The 21270-nt window shown below is 37.3% G+C and overlaps 1 protein-coding gene across 1 annotated transcript in view; it reads right to left on the bottom strand.

Moving 5' to 3' along the window:
- The window catches only part of LOC134575864 (cGMP-dependent protein kinase 2-like), a 177219-nt gene that overhangs the window by 6477 nt on the left and 149472 nt on the right, over window positions 1-21270 (bottom strand). Inside the window, exon 17 of the mRNA XM_063435306.1 lies at window positions 6662-6724. Within this exon, the coding sequence (XP_063291376.1) occupies window positions 6662-6724 (63 nt within the window). The remainder of the gene's footprint in view (window positions 1-6661; window positions 6725-21270) is intronic.

Raw genomic sequence — 21270 nt, 5'->3', positions numbered from 1 at the left:
CTACAACACTTTTTTTGTGTTCTCCATGTTCCTCAAACTTACTTTTAATAAGAGATTATTTTTGTAGACTGCATTTGGTATTGTTCAATATAGAGGACAGTGTTAGGTCAAATAGGGAACCTCACATTGGGACCTTGCTTTGCCTGAGTAAAATAAGGGAAAAAATATACTGAGAGCAGCCTCTGGCTAAAACTAGTGTTGCTGCACAGTTTGCCATAATGAGTGACAGCCTGATCAGGCCTTGTCAAAGCCGTAGTCTTATATAAGTGCTGTATTTCTTATGGTGTTTGGAGTTTCCTTTAATAAAATAAGTGAATAAATGAAATCTAAATACAGAAATCCTCAAATGAGAGCAATAATCTTCTGAGCTAAAACCAGTCATGTAGAGCCATCTCATTGGCCGAGAACATCAGCTCAATGCAGGGAGCTTCTGGCTCTCATGGAGGAGGTAGCATTCTGGCAGATCCCAGGTAAGTTATTTACTTTGGGGTGGGTGTGCCAGGGCACTCCAGGTATTACAACCAATATAGTATGCTGAAGTGGTTATGATGTTTGGTGAATTATTTTAACTTTAAGGTTTTCTTGAACTCCACATCCTTGGTGGGGATAATATCACCTATGCCTATTGAATTGAGCAAACCTTATTTTGAGTGAGTAGGATTAATTTTGTTCTTAACCTTGTTTTTTTTTTTTCAATTTTTTTTTTACGAAAATGTATTACAATAGACAGTACAGGACTTAAAAAAAAATAGACAATAAAACAATAAAATATAGAATGTGGCGTATACTGCGCCCAAATATTATACGTACATACACCTCTGCGAGGAAAAGTTGGTAAAATACCTCGGAATAATAAAACAGAAAAAAATAATAGTGCAATACAGTATATAACAGTGCAAATATTTGTGCTAGGTAACTGTAGGAAAAACACTCACATATGGTAGAGCTATATAAGAGCTCTACTTTTTTCAGCGTGGACGGTATAATCCCCGTCTAAGGATGTAAGGTGGTGAAGATGGTACTGGTCCTCCAAATGCACAATGGGGATAAAAGAGAAAGAGACGCTCTGATAGTGTAGTAAGTACTATAAAATCAGGGTGGTAAGATAAAGTAATGTACTTACAATTTTTAGAGCAAGACTTGCTCTAGTTATCACAGCATGGGTGGTACTATCCCCACCTAAGGATATGATGGCACCAGGTAGTTGAACAGGACATAGAATACATATAAAAGTATAGGTACAAATGTCCAAAATATAAGTGGGACCCCCTTATATTTTGGACATTTGTACCTATACTTTTATATGTATTTTTTATAATAAATAGTCTATTTTATACTTTTAGACATTTATTCTTTTATTATTTTATATATTATTCCTCTATGTCCTGTTCAACTACCTGGTGCCATCATATCCTTAGGTGGGGATAGTACCACCCATGCTGTGATAACTAGAGCAAGTCTTGCTCTAAAAATTGTAAGTACATTACTTTATCTTACCACCCTGATTTTATAGTACTTACTACACTATCAGAGTGTCTCTTTCTCTTTTATCCCCATTGTGCATTTGGAGGACCAGTACCATCTTCACCACCTTACATCCTTAGACGGGGATTATACCGTCCACGCTGAAAAAAGTAGAGCTCTTATATAGCTCTACCATATGTGAGTGTTTTTCCTACAGTTACCTAGCACAAATATTTGCACTGTTATATACTGTATTGCACTATTATTTTTTTCTGTTTTATTATTCCGAGGTATTTTACCAACTTTTCCTCGCAGAGGTGTATGTACGTATAATATTTGGGCGCAGTATACGCCACATTCTATATTTTCTGTTTCACCAATACACAAGGTTTGGGAATCCTTGTACTGTATACAGCAGCCCCCATTGTTATCTTACGATATAGTGAGCGCCTATAAAACCCTGTTTTTTCAATAAAACAATAAAACAATAAATACGTTTCTTAACCTTGTTTTTTTAAATCTCTTTTATATACACATGGAGTAAGACCTGCACCACCAATATTCTAGAGTTGGGATCATACCACTTCATGCCTGACTTCTAGAGCCATCATTAATTATTATTATTATATTATGCTATTTATATAGTGCCATAAATTCCACAGCGCTTTACAGTGGGTGGATGAACAAACATGTAGTTGTAACCAGGCAAGTTGGACACACAGGAACAGAGAGGTTGAGGGCCTTGCTCAATGAGCTTACATGCTAGAGGGAGTAGGGTAAAGTGACAGAAAAGGCAAGGATAGTATAAGACTAATGACAGTTGCAAGAGAGGAATCAGTCGGGAGGTATTAACAGTTTAATTGATATACTTTTATGAAGAAGTGGATTTTTAATCATTTTTTGAAGGAGTGGAGACTGGGTGAGCATCTAACTGAGGAGGGAAGTGAGTTCCACATGAATGGTGCAGCCCTTGAGAAGTCTTGAAGGAGAGCATCAGAGGTGGGAGTATGGACAGAAGAAAGACATAAGCCTTCAGCAGAGTGTAAGGGCCTCGATGGGACATACTTGTGTATTAGGGAGGATAGATAGGTGGGAGCAACATCATGTAGAGATTTGAAAGCAAGAACCAGAATTTTAAATTGAGCCCTATATCTTACAGGAAGCCAATGTAGGGACTGACAGAAGGGTTAGACGTAGAAGGTGCGGGCAGACAGGAAGATGAGACTTGCCGCCGCATATATTGTGGACTGTAATGGCGCAGGTTGGGAGCACGTAAGACCACTGAGAAGGCGAGAAAGGACAGTGGAATGGACAAGAACCTTAGTCGCATCTGGTGTTAAGTAGGGTTGGATGTGCACAATGTTTTTGAGATGGAAGCGGCAGGATTTGGCGCTGGACTGAACATGAGGTGTGAAGGAGAGGTCAGAGTCAAAGAGAACACCTAGGCAGCAAGCCTGCGTGGTGGAGCTGATGGTAGCACTGTTGACTTGGAGGGAGACTGACACAGGAGGAGCAACACTTGAGGGAGGAAATAATTTCAGTTTTGGTCAAGTTGAGTTTAAGGAAGTGGACAGCCATCCAGTTAGAAATAGCAGAAAGGCAGTCAGAGACACTAGTCAAGAGGTATGAGGAGAGATCAGGAGAGAACAGATAGATTTGCGTGTCATCCACATAGAAATGATATTGGAAGCCAAAGGAGCTAATGAGTTTACCAAGGGAGGCAGTATAGATAGAGAACATTAGGGGACCAAGGACTGAACCTTGGGGGACACCAACAGAGGGGAGTTGGGGAGAAGAAGCAGAGTCAGTGAAAGAAACACTGAAAGAGAGCTGGGGGAGGTAGGAGGAGCACCAGGAGAGAGCAATATCTTGTACATCAATCTTGCTGAGGATGAGAAGAAGCTGTTGATGATCAACAGTGTCAAAAGCCACAGAAAAGTCAAGGAGAATTAGGATAGAGTAGTGACCACGTGATTTTGCAGCAAGAAGATCATTGGATACTTTGGTCAGTGCCGTTTCCACAGAGTGATTAGCACAGCAACCTGACTGGAGCGGGTCTAGCAGAGAGTTGGACTCGAGGAAGTCTGTCAATCTCGCATACACAACTCTTTCAAGGATCTTGGGTGCAAAAGGCAGTAGCGAGATAGGATGGTAGTTGGACGGGGAGTTAGGGTTAAGGTTGGGCCTCTTTAGAATTGTGGTTATAGCTGCATGTTTGAAGGGCGATGAAAATATGCCAGATGAGAGAGAGAGATTGAGAATTTTAGTGAGAGGTAGAGAAAGAGAAGAAGACAGAGTACGGATGAGATGCAAGGGAATTGGATCTAGGGAGCATGTGGTGGGGCGGGAGGACTGGAGCAGAGCAGAAACCTCTTCCACTGTAGCAGGTGTGAATTAACATAGAACAGCAGAGGGAGTGAGATTAGGGGAAGTTTTAGATGAGAGATCTCTTCCCTGATTGTAGAGATCTTGTCAGTGAAGTGAGTTGCAAAGTCTGAGATGGTCAAGTTAGTAGGTGGAGGAGGAACAATAGGGCGAAGAAGAGAGTTAAATGTGTGAAATAGTTGTTTGGGTTCGCGGGAGAGTGTGGTTATGAGTTTATTGAAGTAATTTACTTTTGCTCCATAACATTAATGCTCCATAATATGTGAGTACATATTTTACACCTATTTATCTCTGACTATTAGCCAGATATTCTGCACTATATTGTTTTATTCTCTTGTAGATCTACGAGAACATCTACCATCACAAGGAGAGATGGCTGAGCCTGTGCTACACTATATCCACAGGTGGGGATCATTCTGCCCAGGCGTTAAAGTAGGAGCCGAATTTGATCTATTTATCTTTCTATCAAAATATCTAAATGTACTACACTATTGGTTCCTGTTATCTATCTTTTGTGTTTTTATATACCTCTTAAGGACATTTCTGGTGCTGCACCTACCTGTTTATTGTATTCTACTACTTTTCCAGAGAAGAGGGCCACCGGACTTGGTGATTTAGCTGCCTAATTGAACTATTTCATTTTAGAAGCGCTGAATTCTGTTGTTTTGTAACCTGGCATTTAGCCTAATTTATCAGATAATGATGGAAAAGCTATATTTAGTTTGTAAATGTCCTCTGAACATTTGGTTCAAGTCACCTTTTCTTTGAATTATAAGACTTTATGTTGTAAGAGATAAAGGTTTTTTTAAAGTGAATCTATAATCCTCTAAATCTTTTGCTTAAATAGATCAATGTTCTTACAAAAGGTTCTGATATCAATAATACCAACTACAGAGTGCTAAGATTGCGGACATATCTATTCTCAATCATTTTGATAGAAAAATGGTTGTGGATGGTCTTTAATATTTATGGATGGAGTAGTCATAGATGATTCAGTACACAACACTCCTCTCAGATGTGAATTTTAGGTCAGTAGAGGCCAATACCTTTGATTGCCATCTCACATGCCTTCCCAACCAGAAGCTAAAGTTCATTTCATTGAATTATATTGGAATTCTTTTGATCAGTGTCTTGGAAAAGGGGAAATATGTATTTATATCATGACTATTTCCTGAGCATTTATCTTTTTTCTTGAAACTGTTTTAGTATTTTTTTCCTTTTAAATGAATAGTTTCATCTTATATATTAAAACTTACCTGTAAGACTCTTTTCAAGGTTGCAAAAAAAATGAACTATACACAAAAACTATATACACGAAAAGATCACTGGTTCCCTCATTTTTTATTTTCTAAAGCAAAAACGTTAGATAAACTCTATATCTTTTTTGAATGACAGATCCAGCATGCCATTTCATCAGACATCTTGAATGTAATATATGATTCTAACTTATACCAGTCTTTTAAGCTGATCAATGTTCCCTTACATGTTTGAAATTATTTCTCTTATTTCCTGGTTTCTACACATATCTTTTAAGCATTGGTTCTAAAAACACGTTAACATAGATCCAACCAAGACAGCAATGTATGCAGGTCATTCCATTTTATTTTTTTCTTAAAGGGATACACTAAGCACCATAAAGGGATAAGCTATGCTAAATTAAGCACCATAAACACTACAGAGCAATCTGATGTGGTTGGCTGTCTTTTCCGCTCCGCCTCCTCCACCGCCTGTCACCCAACAGGGGGTGATGTATGCGCAATGAGTGCTCCATTGACTCAATGATTTCCTATGGGAGTTTTACTGATGCTGAATGTCCTCATGCAGAGCTTGAGGACGTTCAGCGTCAGACGACCAAAAGTCACCTAGCCAACAGGAAGAGCTTTTAGTGGCTGTCAGGTAAAGAGCAACTGGAGGCTATCTATGGAACTGCAATGATTTACATTGCAGGAGTAAGTGGGACTGGGACACTGTACGCAGACCACTTCAATAAGCTGAAGTGATTTGGGTGATTACAGTATCACTTTAAAGCAAGTGGTCCTTGCATGCCAAGAAACTGAAGTATTTAATTAAATAAAAGTGTCAAGCTTGGACATAATGCATACATACATACATACATACAACAAACTCACAGTTTAGGAAAATTGCAAATTAGCTAAGAAATAAACTGTATAGAGAATGTGTTTTCAATAAAGAGTACGTAAACAAAGAAATTGAGAGTATTGTTTTAAAAGTGTCTCCAGTCAATCTCAAACTAGGCTGTCAATGTGTTCCTTCATTTTTTTATAAGAGGATCGTGCTGGGATATTTTTCTTGATGTGTGGGTTGATCATATCTTGGCACATAAGTCAGGACACTAGATAGCAGTAAAGACATTTAAGGCTTTAAGCACACACAATATATTTTTAAATAGTAGTCTACATTTTACGATGATTTTGTTGATGCAGAACCAAATAAGAACAAGGTGAAAAATAAGGAACAATGAACTTGTAGTGTTCTGAGTAGCAACCGTACATGTTGGAAATTCAAGGCTTAAGATTGAATTTTTTTTTTCTAAGAATCCTAAGTACAAATCAGTATGAATTATAATGAATAACTGGTGTAAAATACAAGATTATCTCCTGTGGGATCATCTAGATAATATTACTTGAAACATCACAGTGCATTATTTACATAAGACATTTTAGCACATCTGTACATTTTTTTTCTCATTTATTTATTTTTTATATTTATATTGGAGAGGGGGGGCAGTAGAGGATATCTATTCATTTACACAATTTACCTTATATCTACTGGGTTTTGGTAATATACTTACTTATGCTTTCTAATGTCGCTAATTCCATTTTTCCGATTTCCAAGTCTTTCTGCTGGGTTAATTCTAAAAAAAGAAAAAAAAATGGAAATGTCCTGTTTTATTATTATTATTATGATATTTATATAGCGCCAAAAAAATTCCATAGCTCTATACAATGGGTGCACTAACAAACATGTAATTGTAACCAGACAAGTTTGACACACAGAAACAGAGGGGTTGAGGGCCCTGCTCAATGAGCTTACATGCTAGAGGGAGTGGGGTAAAGTGACACAAAAGGTAAGGGACGTATTAGGGAAGTAGATTGGTAGAATAGTATTCAATGAAGACTTAGTGTGGGGTTTTGGAGCCATTTAGTTTAGTTTAACAGTTTAATTGATATGCTTTTGTGAAAAAGTTAGTTTTTAATGATTTTTTGAAGGAGTGGAGACTAGGTGAGCATCTAATGGAAAAGGTAAGGTATGATATTTAGTAAAACATATTTACAGTTGATAAATGCACATACATGTAAATTTAAAGACTGTAAAGTAATTGCCAAAAGCATATATACCAGTTATCTTGTTAGAATCGGTCCTGGGGTTTGCTGGTTTGTCACATTTAATAATCCCTATATCACACAGCAAGGGGTGGAAGGATCAGTGTGGTGTTCGTTTGATCACTTGCACCCCCTGTGCTAAGCCTCAACCCCACAAAGAGAGTGTGACACTATATTTATATGTCTCTAGTTGGCTTTTCTACGGCATACAACATAAATATTCTTGCAGGGTTCTGTGAAATAAAATCATGGTACCTTATTTATGAGACTTCAAGAGAAATATATATTTTTGCCTTTCAGCCTTCACTAGGCAGTAGAAACGTAAATTTAATGCAAGTCTTGTCTTGTTTTTTTATTTAAACTTTATTATTTTAGCATTTCCTACATACTGAACAACATTTACGCTCACCAAAAGTGAACATTTACTTTTGTTAGCATTTTCTTTATATACATATTCCGTGTCTATAGTAAATCATTGCAATCCTTGCACCACTGACACTAAAAGCTAACATTACTGGGAAGGGAATTAGAGAAAAACAGATATAGAGATACTAAATATTACCATACAACATATTAATCCTCAAATACACATACAATTCTGGCCAAACGTCAGAAACGACAATGCATCAAAACTGGTGTTGGAATGAGCCTAAATTTCACTTTTGAAAGGAAACCATAATATTAGACAAATAATGAACCAACAGTAGCTAGTGAGAAAAAACAAAACATTTAAGATATGAAAGTTTGAAAGATATAGAATAAGTATTGAATATACATTAAATCTCTGCTCTTTGTTTTTATGAATTCTCTGTCTGTGAAGGCGGCAAATGTTGCACATTCTCTGGTATCCTCTTTTATGTTAGTCAAGTAAAAACTCAAACAGACATAAAAGGAGTTTAACGATACATTCCTTGCATGCCAAGAAACTGCAGTATTTAATGACATAAAAGTGTCAAAGTTGGACATAATGCATATATAAACACAACTAACTCTCATATTGCAAAATAGAAATAAACTATATAGAGAATTTGTGTTTTCAATAAATTGTGATGTAACAAAGATAATGAGAGTTCTTTTTCTAAAGTGTCTCCAGTCAATCTCCAGTTAGGCAGTCAATATTTACTTTCTGGTACCATTCCATTTTTTACAAGAGAGTCATGCTGTTTTTTGTTCATGATGTATGGGTTGTCCATGTCTTGGCACATACATCATAACACTAGACAGTAGTGAATACATTCAAGAGTTGACGCACACAAAGATGTATTTTTAAACAGTAGTCTAAATTCTCAGATGCCAGTGTTGATGCAGAGCTCAAAGAAAAGAATGTGAAAAATGAAGGAACAGTGTACTTGTAGTGTTATGAGTAGCAACAGTTATCCCATCATCATAATGTTGTCTATGATCAGTTTAATATAGCTTCAAGCTCTTTTATGCTTTAAACACTGCATTGAGAAAATAATAAATTGGAGGACATTTATAGGTCACTATTGAAGAGATTTTCTGGTGTGATCTGTGTCTATCATAAACTATCATGTCTTAACTGGCCACAGCTACTGGCACCAGATTACACATAGCTTTGAGTACACTTTGATTAACTGGTTTAACTCATCTCCCATGGTTATTCACTAAAGTGTGAATTCTTAGGAACTAAAAGTGAATTCAAATGATCTAAAAAGTGAAAATCACTTTCAATTTCCAACAATACACTTTAATCGATAACCCTGTAAGTGTTTAGATATTCTCTGATCTCACATTTTATGGTGTCCTTGGCAGTAACACTAGGGAACAAAATCAGGACAGGGGAACAGGACCTAAAAATCAGAACTGTTCTGACAAAATCAGGATGGTTGGGAGGCCTGCCTTGGCAGTAATACCTTGTTCGTGATTATTTACTATTGACACCTTAAAGAGGTTATCCACCCCATGTTGCATTCTATTGAATTACTCTTGGACAGATACATGATGAAGACAGCAGACCAAAAGATCACAAATAAATTAAAATCAGTTTTGTTGAAACTGGAAAGCCTCAAGAACAAGTCAAATGACCAAGGTGTGTAGCAGACAAGAGTATTCTGAAGACAACTTAAATCAAGAGTATTGAGAGACAACCTAAAAAATATCCAAGAATCGTAAATGTCAACAGGATGAAGTAAAGCAGCTCTACCATATCCAGGCATGGATGAAGGAATGATCACCACCTAGAAAATCTAGTGGGGGGTGAGAGTGGTAATATCCCCCCATGCCAGTCATGATGGTATGGCTTTTAGAATCCCTATTTTAGTGTGTACGAAGGAAAAAAACTTATTTTAAGAGTTTTTTTTTTCTACATACCTTTTTATATAATTCAATTTTAGCAATAACGCAAAAAAATATATCAGTGTAAAGACTGGAATATACAACATGCATTTTTAAAAATTTCTGTACATTTGTTGAATAATTTATTTATTTTTTATAAAAATTGCACATTTATATATGTTAAAAAGTGAGGTCAGGGAGCATAAATTTGACTTTTTAAAATTCCAAAAAGCTCCCCAGTCCTGGTGCATCATTTGCCTATTAAACACTCTGTTGTTTTTACAAATGTTAGGTTTGTTATGAAAAACTGCCCCTCCCCCCCCCCCCCAGATTTTCTTAATTTTCTACGTCAATTGTACACAGGTAAAACAAAGACAGGAGTAACACTAAATCAGCAATTGGGGTTTCTTGCTCAATTAGGCACCATTGTTAATCTGATTATAATTATTGTGTTAAGAATACATAATTCATTAAAAAAGTGATCGGGATACCTTCTTGCAAGTACAACTCATTTTTTTTCTCCTTGTGAATGAAAAGTATATCAGTGTGTACCCACATACTATTGAACACCTTCCCCCCCAAAAAAAAAAAGATCTATGTACTTTCCCAGGTACTATCCTGCATAGAAAATTCATCACAAATATTACTTTATATGAGTTTATGTACCCATAGCCTTTTTCTGAGCAAGAATAGATTTTCATATTTTCTCTTAAATTTGACTATATTTATGTTTGCAGCAAATATAATACAGTTACGTGAACTTTTGAAATATTCTGCTCGTATGGCTTATTGTTAAATGCCTGAATGCAGTTATGTGTCCCTGGGCATATCCTTGTTAATAATGTGTTTTCTATATTTGGATGACATGAACATAGTGCATTTATCTACGTCTGGCATAGACATCTTTTTATTGTGGCTTGTCATTTTTAATTTTTCTGTTCTATCCCCAGATATGCACCCTCTCATTAAACATAAAGAAAATAGCATAAAAGAATAACAGTGACTTGTGTAGATTAGAAATAGACACATTTACTAATACTAACACAACAAACACTATTTTTTTAGATTTGGTACCTCAGATGGTTTAAAGTATTAGTTTTTTCAACATTTTCGTTTAGAAATTTCTCCCAATAAATCAGCATAAGTGCCCCTTGTTGGACCCAGTGTTGAAAAGCAATGTCATCTTTAGAGTCTTACTCTCTGTGTTCTGTCCTATATTACTGGTCAAAGCATATGACTATAACGAAGATGCTTGAAAGTAGATACAAAAATAAATTTACTTATCAGAGGAACAACTGTAGGTAGGAGTAGATGGAGGGCAGGTTGGTTATATATGAAGAGGTAAGTGACCCTTGACCTCCAGTGGGCATAGAGATTATTTTATACTTATGACAAAGGGATTGAGGAAGTCCTTTTAGGTTGGTACTACAGTTGAGACATTATACCTACTGGGACCAGCAAAACAGAATACTTTCTGTTTCTATTGATGATAAGACTAGGAGACTGGGTGTCCCACTATGCCACTATTATTTTTTTAGACCCATGCCAGGTTTTGAATAAAATCCTGTCCAAATCACATGGGGTAAAGGAAAATTAGTGGCTGTTATCCCTATGTATACATATTGTCTGTCGCTTAACCACTCTGGAAAGTCAGCTTACCGTATAGTATCTATCTTTCTATTCTTACTAGTTTTGTTTATTTAAGGATCAACATACTGTTCCCAAACCAATCAGGACCATGACTATGACTCAAGCATCAGGTCTTACACCAACAATTTCAAATATAGGGCATGGCAGTGTGGGCACTTGGGACATGGGACTCAACCCTTTGTGGTGTATGACTTCTCTGCAGCTTTGGTCATGATTGGCCACTCGTGATGGGCATAGTGTTACATCTAAAGATGTCCAAAACATCAGCTAAATGTGGAAGGGTTTTGTGCCATTTGATAAATGACGAATTTGTTGAGTTATATCTCCCAGCTATTTTCTTAATGTAAGCAAAGGCAAGTGTCCCTGTTTCGTTGGGTCGTTCACAGGCAAGCTAAAGCTGGTCTTCGTAAATTAACTTCACACATGGATAGAATATTGCTTACATGCAATGCAAAAAAACATCAAAAAAGCATATCAAAACATTTGATCCATAATTCTCTGTGCTTCTGAGTCAGTTGATTTCAATTAAATCAAATACGCTTATGTTAAAAGGTTATAAAACCACAATGTTTTTGGTGCAGGTGCTTAGCAGTGTTCAATGCTCATTAATTAAATAATTAACAATCTCCCATGATGCCCTGCTAATTGCTGTTTACATGCCAGTAATACCTCCACACTCATGAACATATTCCCAAGATCATACTTCACTGCAATTAGAAATATCCGAGTATTTTGCATAAATATGTGCAGGGAAAGATATGAAGTCTTTTATGGAGTTGATGTTTGCAGTGACTCAGACTGACTGTATTATTTTCACTTTAAGCTTAAATTCCCATGGAAAATCACTTCACTTAGCAGCTTCGCACATTGATTACTTATTAAGCTGTGACTCGTTTTTTTTTACACTATGTTGTCATCTTCCTAGAGTCTCTGCTCTCACTGGCACACAAAGATGACTGATTTATTTATAAGTATACGTTTAAAAATCCAAATTGTGACGTAAAAAAATAAAAATAAAAATGCTGATAAAATTAACCCCCTTTTTGCAAAATAGGTGCACAATTTATATATTTCAGAGAAGTAATTTATGAAAATTATTGAAATATAGTAAGGTTTAATGATTTATCTTATTTTTGTTGTATTTATTTCATTAGATACGTTACTCTTTTTTTTCTCAAACTCTTTTTTTTTTAATTGAATCTTTTTTTAGAATAATTAATTGTCTTAAATTTGGTCAGAAATTATTGTGAAATAACAGAGTAAAAATAATATCTTGGAACAGCTGGTAATAATACGAACCAGGCAAATAAGGAGAGAAAGCAGAAGGCAGGAGCAAGAGGGAATATTAATATAGTATTCTCGATAGGATGGTTAAGGAGGGGGCAAGGGGAGAATATTTAACTCTTAGAAGATGAGAACAAGGCAAAACGCTACTCAAATGCCTGTGGCTTAATGGTTTACAATAAAGCTGGAACACAATATAATATAAATATAATTATCTATAGGTTTTTAGTATAGTTTGCAATTTAGATTCAGATGTTTATCAGAATTTCGGGCTATATGATCCGTTATTCAATTCACAAATGAATGAATCTCCATCGTAACATAATAACAGAATAAAAGATTAGCTAATTAACATATTTTTTTCATATAGAGAGCAAAAAAATAGGGCGCAAGAGTATACTGAGAACGGGCAGCAGCTGAAATAGCCTGCCCTTCGGTAGGTCCCTGCTCAGATCTCAAGCTGGTTTTAGCTCATCTTGTGCCATTACACAGAGAACATCTCTGAAACATATCAGACTGGTCCCACCCATACTGGCAGTCCAGATCCAAAATGCCAGCAAGATCCCTCTGCACGAGAGACACAGCAACCCCAGACGATCATTTCAGCCTTGCTAGGCATCATCAGTGAGGCATAGCTGATATCTCTCTAGGCACCGTGAGCAAGGAGTCCACGTCTGGATTACCCTTTAACTTATGGAGAGCAAAAAAACAGGGTGCAAGAGTATTTTTTTCATATAATTCAGTCATTGATATACAGTGGGGAAGGGGAGGGAGCTGGTTCCACATAGCCAATCACCTCCTTATTTTAAACGCGATGATTATGGGTTCTGTCCAGGCCGGTGGCTGGACATTGCTGTCCAATAGTGTTAACTGTGATTTATGTAGGACGACCAATAAATGTTTATCTTTTCCACGATGCTTGACTAATAATAAGAAAAAATTAGAAGTGCGTAAAAATTTAATAAATACCAATATAGAGTATTATTTTAAGTAATTATTGACTGAGCTATTAAATGAGTGAATGTGTGACTTCATAGTGCCACTCAGTGCGCTGTGTGACTTAGTAAAAGATAGATTTTGCAGTCCATAATGCCCAACATTGACATCCCAAGAAGCAGGGGACAAGGGGGCGGGTCAATAAAACAATTGCATCACTTTCTCTGGCCAAAGGGGCGGACCCCGTCTGGAAATGGGGTGGGTCTGCACAAATTATTGTCTGGTCAGCATGCCAGGACAGAACATGCACGCTCTCAGGCCCCCGGAGCAAATAGGGAATAGGGAGGGGGAGCATGGCTGCTACCATGAGGGGTTGGCGTAGCAACCAAAAGGATACAGTTGGTTTTACAGTTGAAAGCAGGAAATTCTGGGAAAAATTATCAGACTACTGGTGAACAATGCTGAGGGAGCCTGGCTGTGTCTTTCCCCACTCACCCTCCCCAATTGTTCTGTTCTGGAATTGTTGTCATGTGTTATGTTTTTTTTGTTTTTAATTTTGTCACAGCTGCGGATTTCCTGCGCCAGCAAGTTTGGTAAATGAATAATGCCCGGACGGGCTTGGGAAGTCACAGCTTAATTTGGTTGATGACGAAGGATGAGCAACAGAGGGGAAAAAAAGGAGGAGCATTAAAAAATATATATATTTATATGTATATTTAGACTTTTTACAGCTCCTCCTTTTCTCTCTATTGGTTACTTTTTCCCACTTGATCTATGAACAAAATGTAGGAAAAATGCTCCTATCAGTGTACTGCAAAATATATACAGAATATTTATATTCTGTATATATTTATGTATGTATTTTGAAGTATATTGGTTGATCCATTTTCTCATCTTTTTGGTTTGTTCGATTCTTTTTGTTACCAAAATTCTGCAATGTCAAACAGACTTAGGGCGAAAATTCAGCTGAATTTTTTTTTTTTTAGAAAATATGGTTTGGTTGAAACAAATTTTGTGACGATGCCTAAGTCTAGTGGATTTTTACATGAGCAGTACAAGTCCAAGCTACATTTTGGAATCACCTAAAAAGATGGTAACACATTCAAAAAGATTTAAATGTGTAAACAAATACAACACATATGTGACAAGACCCACTTAAATTTTGTTGATGTGTGCATAGAGATTTTGAAGCTAAAGTCCCACAGTCAGTAAAGGAACAGTTACAAAATCAACAAATCATGCCATTTTGTCAGTAGTGCCCAACAGGGTTATTCACTAAACACAGCATGTTGCCTGGATGGACAAGTTTTGATGAAAATTGCCAAATTCTAAATGGCAATTATATTTACTGAAGCAAATTATGTCTGAAGCTGGTCAACCTAATTGAATCTGCATCAATTGCCCAGGTGCATTGTGTCTGGTTTGAAAAAAAGTAAGTTTTTTTTTTGCATCCAAAGCCCAGACAAAATTGGGACTGAATGCATCCATATTTGGAATTATTTTGTTGCAAGTGAACAATAATTATGAATACTATTTGCTTACTGGCACCACCCTTTGCCACCACCCATAGCAAGTGGGTAGAGGCTTTAAAAATTCAAAATGACATAAAAACGTTCTAAAACCAACCTCTGCCCACACCCATGGCAGTGGAGGCTACTAATTAATATTTTGGGAACATCCCACTATTTGCTCCAACTCACACCCATAAGTGACAGGTGGGAGCTATTCAATAATTAATGAGTTGTCCATCCCCACTCCCACAACCATGGGCTTCGGGTGGGAAGGTATTAGTGGAATAAGTGGACCTGCCATTGCCCACCCAAAGTCACCTCCCAGTGGATAGGGGTCTCCAAGCCACTAGCCACCCCAACAACCCAACAAAGAAATCTGTATCTATTTACCTCACACTAATAGTAGTGATGACGGGGCCAATAAAACTAATATCTTCAGACTTGTTTTTCTTCTCAAATTTTTTTTCAGGTTCAACAAGACCAAATAAAAATCCATTCACACCAACACCATTATACACTATACAAAACAAATAAATAAATCAGTGTTGTTCCTGCAAAGGCTACAGGCTGACTGACATTTCAAGGTGAGAAAAGCCTTTGCAAAGGCCGTCTAATGCTTTAAAATGTAAGTCATAGCTCTCCTGGTTGGGTTGTAAGTTGATCAATCAGAAAGCTCTGACAGACAAATCTGACCTCACTTGAGACTTGCCTGGGTAGTTTCATGCAGACTTAAATTGGTACCGTGTTCAGGATCATTTGGAGACTTGCTTGCAAAATCCAGACATTGTTTAATAATGTAAACAATGTCCAAATCTGCACCAAAAGATTTTGCCCCATTTGGTACGGGGCCCATCGGACTTTACTGACTAACACTGCAAATATTTGTATACAACTTGATAGATAAAAATCTATATATAAAAGTTTGTTACCACCATCAAAGTACATCAATAAATTGCAAACAGGAAAGCACTCTACGTGAGTGCTTTTTATTTTATAAATTGCAAAATGCATTATTTATTTTTATTTTTTTATGGGATGAACAGAGATTGTTTTTAATACTAACAATAGAAAAATCTTAATGATTAGGACTGGATGTTTGTTTGTTTTTAAATTCTGTTTTACATGTTTTTCTCAGTACTTGTTTACTCTTCATCCAAGATGAGAGCACAGTGGCACAAATCCATTTGCTTAAAGCATCTAGAGGAGAATTCTTAATTCATTTGCTCAGAACATAAGTTGCATGCACAGACAAAGGCAGCAAACAGAAAACAATATTTGCAAGGATTTACCCATTTCAATATCAGAGAAAAATGCACAAAAGGTTTAAACCTTGGCAAAGATAAGGACTGACAAGCTCTGCAATAATGAACTCTATGGCCTAAAAACAACAAACTGTACATAACGAATTAGAGATTTTGATGTATAAGTTGTCTTGAACCTTTAAACAAATTAGAAAAATCAGTTTAGAAAGACAACCAGTTTTTAACCCCTTGACGACCGCAGGACCGTCATCGGAAACATCCCCTTTAAGCCCGATGACAGTCCTGAACCGTCATAATGGTAATAGTTACTCACCCGTTCGCCGTCGTTCCCCCGCCGGTGATCGGTGTTGCTTCTGGTCTGGGGGGACTGCCTGACAGCCCAGGCAGTCCCCCCTTGGCGAATTAGGCCCCCGTGGCCATGTGATGGCTCTAACAGAGCTTGACAAAGACCGTGTAGGTCGAAACGTTGCGATGGAGTGGGTTCAATAAAATTGCCTGATTTGTACCTTGGAGTGCCTCGACTTTTCTATTTTGTTATTCAGCATTTTGGTCTCTGGTACTGAGACTGTCTGAGTTGCACCCAGCTACATACTGCTTAAAGGGATAGAGTGCAGTTCCACACCCTACCATAACTGGCTCTAACAGAGCGGTCACATGGCCGCAATAGGCGCCTGTGTATCTGCCTACAGGGGGACTGCCTGAACTGACAGGCAGTCTCCCTGCATCTGTAAAATAAAAATAAAAATTAATTAAATCAACATATAAATATATGTGTGTGTATATATATATATATATATATATATATATATATATATAAAATATATAGACATATATCATATTTTTATATATATATATATATATAATGTATACTAAGTGTATTTTTATATTAAAACATATTAATTTTATATTAATACATATTAATACAAATATTAATATAAAAATGCACTTATATTTAAATTACACACACATATATATAGAATATAAATAACTATATATAATTATAAAACATAAATAATAAGTAAATACAAATAAATAAAACAATGTAAAAATTATTTTAAAAAAAACATAAAAAATATATAAATGTAGTTTTATTCTAACTGTATTTTGATATTATTCTAAATATATATATAAATATACACTTAGAGTGAAATTTTTATATATATAAATTTTTATATATATAAATACAACTACTACAAAATATATATATGTATCCATATACAAAATTATATAAATAATTTCATAAATATACACGTAGACTTTAAATATATAAATATGTATATATATATATTTAAATTCTACATGCATATTTATGTAATAGTTTTACATAATTAAGTAACATATTTTTCGCTCCATAAGACTCCATAAGACCTTTTTAATTAACACACAAACAAATAAAAATGATAACATTGGCCAGTGTTTGTGACTAAGTGGCTACTAAAAAAGACTGGACATATCCCATATTGAATACATTGGGTTGTCTACTTTAAAAAATATGTACATGTGATTCAGATATTTATGACAGATAACAGTGTTACAATGTCACTGCCCAGGCAGCCCTCCACCGGCAAATCAGGCCCCCGGGGGCCATGTGATCGCTCTCAAAGAGCGATCAGATGGCCCCCTATAGCTGGCTGTGGATCTGCAAGCAGGGGGACTGTCTGGACTGTCAGTGTCTGTATTATACTCGAGTCAGTGTCTGTATTATGGCAATTTGCATTGCCATAATACAGACAGGGGGCTGGCAGCGAGCGCTTACCTCTCCTGCAGCTCCTGTCAGCTCCCTCCTCCTCTGCGCCGGTCCTTTCAGCACCTCGGTCAGCTCCCAGTGTAAGTCTCGCGAGAGCCGCGGGGTCATAGGGCGGCTCTCGCGAGACTTACAGTGTGAGCTGACAGAAGAGCTGCACGGACCGGCACGGAGGAGGAGGGAGCTGACAGGAGTTTTTTTTGGTAGTTACAGGTCACAAAGCACAAGGAGTTAAATAAACTTTTAATGTGGAGCGATTTTAGAATTTGGTATGTTTGTCTTGTAAGCTTAATAGCCATAAAAGAAAACAAAATTGCCACACAAAAGTATATATTTATATAAAGTAGACACCACAGGCTATTTACCTAACGTTGTTTTGACACTTTCTGCGTAGCCATTTTACCGCCAACCTCTGGTAAATATTGGAGTAAAATTGTGTTTTTTGGGGGTTTTCGCACACAAACTTATAACAAAGAACTTCTCATGTGTATTTTGTAAAGTTGGTGTGTGCTATTCCTGTACAAAGTTTTATTATGTGTTCAGTTACTTCTGCTGAGTACAACAGTACCCCCATTGTATGTCTTTGGCACTATTTCGTGAAGCTACAGTGCCATATAGGAGACCTGTCCTTTTCAGTATTCACAGTAGAATTTTGAGAGATGGATTTCATGAGCCTATGCTTCCATTTGGGGTATTATAACAGTTTGACTGTTCAAAAAACCCCCACAAAGGCCTACCATTTGTAAAAGTAGACACTCCAGGGTATCTCATAAGGTGCATATTGTGCCTTAACATGCCCCCATTGTTTTACCATTACATGCCAAAGTATGTGGTAAAAAATAACTTTGTGCATTTTTTACATACGGATTGCATTTTTGCTGGGCATTTTGTATATTTCATATGTGCCACTAAGTTCAAACCCCCCAAATTATGCTCAGCTAAGTCTTCTGAGTAAAAGGACACCCCCATTGTATGTCTATGGCACTATTTCGTGAAGCTACAGTGCCATACAGGAGACCTGTCCTTTTCAGTATTCACAGTAGAATTTTGAGAGACGGATTTAATGAGCCTATGCTTCCATTTGGGGCATTATAACAGTTTGACTGTTCAAAAACACCCCACAAAGGCCTACCATTTGTAAAAGTAGACACTCCAGGGTATCTCATAAGGTGCATATTGTGCCTTAACATGCCCCCATTGTTTTACCATTACATAATGTGGTAAAAAATAATTTTGTGCATTTTTTACATACGGATTGCATTTTTGCTGGGCATTTTGTACATTTCATGTGTGCCACTAAGTTCAAACCCCCCAAATTATGCTCAGCTAAGTCGTCTGAGTAAAAGGACACCCCCATTGTATGTCTATGGCACAATTTTGTGAAGCTACAGTGCCATATAGGAGACCAAGCCATATCAGTTTTTACCGAACTTTGAATTTTGACGCCGGGCCAATGTGCAATTTCCAAGCATCTTCGCAGGTTTTAAATTCAAACTACCCCACAAAGGCCTACCATTTCTTAAAGTAGACACCCCAGGGTATTTCAAAAGGCATATTTTGAACCTTAGCGTGGGATCATTTTTCCGTTAGCGTGTACCAGGTGTAGTGGTAATAAGCGTTTTTTTTTTTTTTACACACAAAGTGAGTTTGCACAGTATATTTTGCAAACCATATGTTTACTACCACTGTATAATACTTCATTAGTAATGTACCGAACTGTCCGCCGGCGAACAGTTCCCGGCGAAATTAGCGTGTTCGCGTTCGCCACGGCGGGCGGACACATGCGCAGTTCGATCCGCCCCCTATTCGTCATCATTGGGCAAACTTTGACCCTGTGCCTCTCGGTCAGCAGACACATTCCAGCCAATCAGCAGCACCCCCTCCCTTCCACACCCTCCAACCTCCCTCCCAGCATCCATTTTCGATTCATTCGGAAGATGCATGCTTAGTGAGAGGAGGGAAAGTTTAGCTGCTGCTGATTAGATAGGGAAATTGAGAGCTAGACTAGGGTATTCAGTGTCCACTACAATCCTAAAGGACTCATCTGATCTCTGCTGTAAGGACAGCACCCCAAAAAGCCCTTTTTAGGACTATAACATCAGGCTGCTTTTTTTTTTTCCCTGTGTAATGTAATTGCAGGTGCCTGCCTGCCAGCTTCTGTGTGAGGTTCACATTGGATACTGTGCCTACTTGCCCAGTGCCACCACTCATATCTGTTTTAACAATAGGTTAAGCTTTACATTTAAAATAAATATTTTTTTTTCACTGTAATAGAAGAGCAGTTGCCTGCCTGCCAGCTTCTGTGTGAGGTTCACATTGGATACTGTGCTCACTTGCCCAGTGCCACCACTCATATCTGTTTTAACAATTGGTTAAGCTTTAGATTTAAAAGAAATAATTTGTTTTCACTGTAATAGAAGAGCAGTTGCCTGCCTGCCAGCTTCTGTGTCAGGTTGGATGCCTTGCCCATTTGCACAGTCAGTGCCACCACTCATATCTGTTTTAACAATTGGTTAAGCTTTAGATTTTAAATAAATAATTTTTTTCACTGTAATAGAAGAGCAGTTGCCTGCCTGCCAGCTTCTGTGTGAGGTTCACATTGGATACTGTGCCCACTTGCCCAGTGCCACCACTCATATCTGTTTTAACAATTGGTTAAGCTTTAGATTTAAAATAAATATATTTTTTTCACTGTAATAGAAGAGCAGTTGCCTGCCTGCCAGCTTCTGTGTCAGGTTGGATGCCTTGCCCATTTGCACAGTCAGTGCCACCACTCATATCTGTTTTAACAATTGGTTAAGCTTTAGATTTTAAATAAATAATTTTTTTCACTGTAATAGAAGAGCAGTTGCCTGCCTGCCAGCTTCTGTGTGAGGTTCACATTGGATACTGTGCCCACTTGCCCAGTGCCACCACTCATATCTGTTTTAACAATTGGTTAAGCTTTAGATTTAAAATAAATAATTTTTTTTCACTGTAATAGAAGAGCAGTTGCCTGCCTGCCAGCTTCTGTGTCAGGTTGGATGCCTTGCCCATTTGCACAGTCAGTGCCACCACTCATATCTGTTTTAACAATAGCTTAAGCTTTAGATTTTAAAGAAATATTTTTTTTTCACTGTAATAGAAGATCAGTTAGTTGTCTGCAAGCGTCTGGGTGTCAGGCCTACTTCAGCGTGTGCTCTGCAGACCTGTGCCAGCGTGCTTTGACAATTGCCAATCATATCTGGTGTCTCTTTAGCGTGCTTTTACAAAGAAAAAAGGTTTCCAGTGTAAGCTAATAGCAGACAGTCAGTGTCCTTCAAGCGGCTCTGTCAGGCCTTCCTTCAGCGTGTGCCCTGCACAACCCTGCCAGCGTACTTTGACAGTTGCCACTCATATCTGGTGTCTCTATAGCG

The sequence above is a fragment of the Pelobates fuscus genome, chromosome 10 (genome assembly GCF_036172605.1).
Source record: "Pelobates fuscus isolate aPelFus1 chromosome 10, aPelFus1.pri, whole genome shotgun sequence".
Lineage (NCBI taxonomy): Eukaryota > Metazoa > Chordata > Amphibia > Anura > Pelobatidae > Pelobates > Pelobates fuscus.
The sequence above is the reverse complement of the archived record's forward strand: the minus strand, read 5'-3'. Positions and strand labels throughout refer to the sequence as shown.